This window comes from Pteropus vampyrus, unplaced genomic scaffold, assembly GCF_000151845.1.
Source record: "Pteropus vampyrus isolate Shadow unplaced genomic scaffold, Pvam_2.0 Scaffold1326, whole genome shotgun sequence".
In the NCBI taxonomy this organism is placed as follows: Eukaryota; Metazoa; Chordata; class Mammalia; order Chiroptera; family Pteropodidae; genus Pteropus; species Pteropus vampyrus.
The window spans coordinates 3,077-5,893 of record NW_011890107.1 but is presented as its reverse complement, the minus strand read 5'-3'; the positions used below and the strand labels follow the sequence as shown (position 1 = coordinate 5,893).

At 63.3% G+C, this 2,817-nt stretch overlaps 1 protein-coding gene across 1 annotated transcript in view; it reads right to left on the bottom strand.

Annotated features, from left to right (window-relative positions):
- LOC105310166 (sodium/myo-inositol cotransporter 2-like) overlaps positions 1-2,805 on the bottom strand; it is a 3,060-nt gene extending 255 nt beyond the window's left edge. Inside the window, exons 1-4 of the mRNA XM_023526601.1 lie at positions 2,483-2,805; positions 2,136-2,286; positions 721-889; positions 7-352 (exon numbers count right to left, since the gene is read on the bottom strand). Coding sequence (XP_023382369.1) covers positions 7-352; positions 721-889; positions 2,136-2,286; positions 2,483-2,678 — 862 coding nt within the window. The 5' untranslated portion in view covers positions 2,679-2,805. The remainder of the gene's footprint in view (positions 1-6; positions 353-720; positions 890-2,135; positions 2,287-2,482) is intronic.
- Positions 2,806-2,817: the final 12 nt, after the last annotated feature.

Below are 2,817 nucleotides of genomic sequence, written 5' to 3'. Positions count from 1 at the left end.
TCAAGCTGTCCGTGACAGCCGACCGGGACTTCAGCTTTCGGAGCAGCCCACCCTCTTCGCTCAAGCCCATCCGGGTCCTTTTTCTGCCACTCGAAGCCGAGGGTCTCGGTGGGTCTGGCATCCAACCCAAACGTACCATCTCCTCTGAGGGTGGCTCTGTGAACCAGCTCACGGCACACAGGGTGGTCAAGGTGACCACGGACAGAATCAGGGCGAAGTAGAGGTAGTGGATGTCCTTCACCACGGCAGGGCGGTTGTCCGGCTGGCCGCACTGCGGCTCCGTGTAGGCAAAGTCCAGGATCATCCGAATCACACCCAGGAGGAGGCCCAGGACCAGACCCGCGAAGGCACCCTGCAAGCCGGAGCAGGCCGTCAGAGGGACACCAGGGCCATGGGGTGGCCGGCCCAGGCCTCCGGGACCTCAGCAGACCCTCACGAAGAGCTCATCTTCCCAGGGACGGTCCCCGCCAGGGTCAGCGATTCTAGAAGGGTTGGAGCCACCTCTCTGTTTATCTCGCACATCCAATTACTCGATTACCTATAATCGACTCACTTCTCATTCCGCGACAAAAGGCATCAAAATAAAACCCCCGTTGCTTTTTGCCCAAAGGCCGGGCAGCACCCTCCCCCGACCCCACCGCCCCAGCGACACCCAAGGCAAGACGTCCTTGGCTTCCCCCTCCAGCCACCTCCTCTCCTGTCCTGGGGCGGCCACGCTACCTTTTCGTTGGTCCGCTTCCAGAAGCACCCCATGATGAAGACCACGGCCACGGGCGGCTGCAGGTAGGAGCTGATGGCCTGGATGTAGATGAAGAGTTGGCCGCTCTGGCTGGCCTGGATCACGGGGATCCACAGGATGGACACCAGCACCAGGAGCAGCACGAACACCCTGGCGCCCGGCAGGGAGAGACCAGCGTCACTGCCGTCCGCCCTCGGCTCTCTTCTCAGTGGCTTCACTGGGGCGGGGTGGACCTGCCCTAAGACTCGCTCGTCCTGAAGGCACAGCCCAGTAACTTTGGCGACCGTCTGTAGTGGTGCAGCCATCGCCGCAGGCAAGTGCAGACTGCCCATCACCCCAGCAAGTCCCCCGTGCCCACGGGGAGTCCGTCCTCGTCCCTGCCCCCACGAGCCCAAGTCTGCGCGCGTCTGTAGGTTCACCCTTCTGGACACGGTGCACGGCCTTGGGCAGCCGGCTCCTGTCACTCAGCGTGTCTGCGGTGCCTGCCTGCACCGCATCTCAGCATCTCACGCCTTCACTGTTGCCAAGAGCTGCACCCTCGCTCACGTCCGGCCACTGCGAGCACCCGCGCCCCGCCCTGGCACCGACACCCGTGTTCAGGGTCGCAGTCCCAGGGCCACGTGGCGGGTTTAGGTGTCACTCTTTAAGGACCTGCCAGGCCGCTCGGAGCCTTTGAGCTGTTTGCCTTCCCAGCGTGGCGTGAGGGTTCCAGACCCTCCTCCCGCCGTGGGCCATTTTGATGGCGGCCGCCCTGGCGGGTGTGTGGTAGCCTCTCGCTGCGAATTCCCAGGTGACGGTCCTGTTTCCCAGGTGGTCCTACAAGTCCTTTATTGCATTACGGTTCGTGGATGTTCCCTCCCAAACTGTGTCCTGTCCCCTCGTTTTCTGTGGTGGCTTTTGACGTGAACGAGTTTTCGGTTCGACTCTGTCACAGTTCACGTATTAGATGTCGTGCTGAGCACGGTTCTGTGACCCAAGGCTGACGTAGCCGTCACCGTGCTTCTCAGCACGTGTTTTGCGTAAAAGCCATGTCGCCCGTTCCGATCCCTCCTGGTCCCTGTCAGATGCGAGGGCCTTGCAGACACTGCACCCCACGCTTTGCCTGGCTGACTCCTATTCACCGCCTGGTCCTGGTCTAGGCTGGGGACAGCCCGCAGGCCCCAGGTCTCTACTCCCCCACCATGGCACTTTTGGGGGTGCTAATCCTTCTTGAGCCCCACGAGGGCACACCCGAGCATGTCCTTTTCAGTGCCCGGCACACAGTAGGTGTTCACCGAGCATCTGAACGACGGAGCGACGCATCTGCCATCAGAGGGGCGTGGCCTCGGTGGCTCAGCCCCTCCCCCTGGCATCAGAGCGAGCCCCGCCCCCACCCTGGCGCCCCCGGGAGCCTTACCGCCCCACAATCATCAGCTCCTGCTCAGAGGCCCGCGGCCGGACGTGCTTCCATAGGTCCATGGTGAAGATGGTGCTGGAGCTGTTGAAGATGGACGTGAGCGAGGACATGAGCGCGGCCATCATCACGGCGATCATGAGGCCACGGAGCCCTGGGGACAGAGGGGACCTGGGCTTCAGCCTCCCCCGCCTTCGCCCCAGGGCCTGAGTCGGAGGAAGTGGGGCTGGGCCAGCACCCCGACAGCTCTGGGGCTCAGCCCCTCCCCCAGAGCCCTTGGCCTCCCCCCTCGGACACGGCTCAGCCAGCGCCCCCCTTCCCAGGGCTCTGTTCTGGGGTGGGGATGTTACCCGTGGGCAGGATTTCCAGCACGAGTTTGGGGTACGCGATGTTGGAGCAGCCGGTCGGGTTGCTGCAGACCTCCTGGCAGATCTCCGGGACTATGCAGGCCACCTGGTCTGGGGGGAAAATGCCGGACGTGAGCAGGTGGGGACAGGCCAGCCAGGAGGGAACCCCGCGGCTCCTGACATAAGGGAGCCCAGACATTACAAACCTTGACGTCTCACCCGCCCCCTGAAGTCCCGTTTCCAACCAGTGACATTGAGGCAGCCACCTGGGATTCTAGTAAGGGTGGACTGGGGTCACGTCCGGGGGGCACGTCCAGAGCGTAGCACGGAGCCTGATA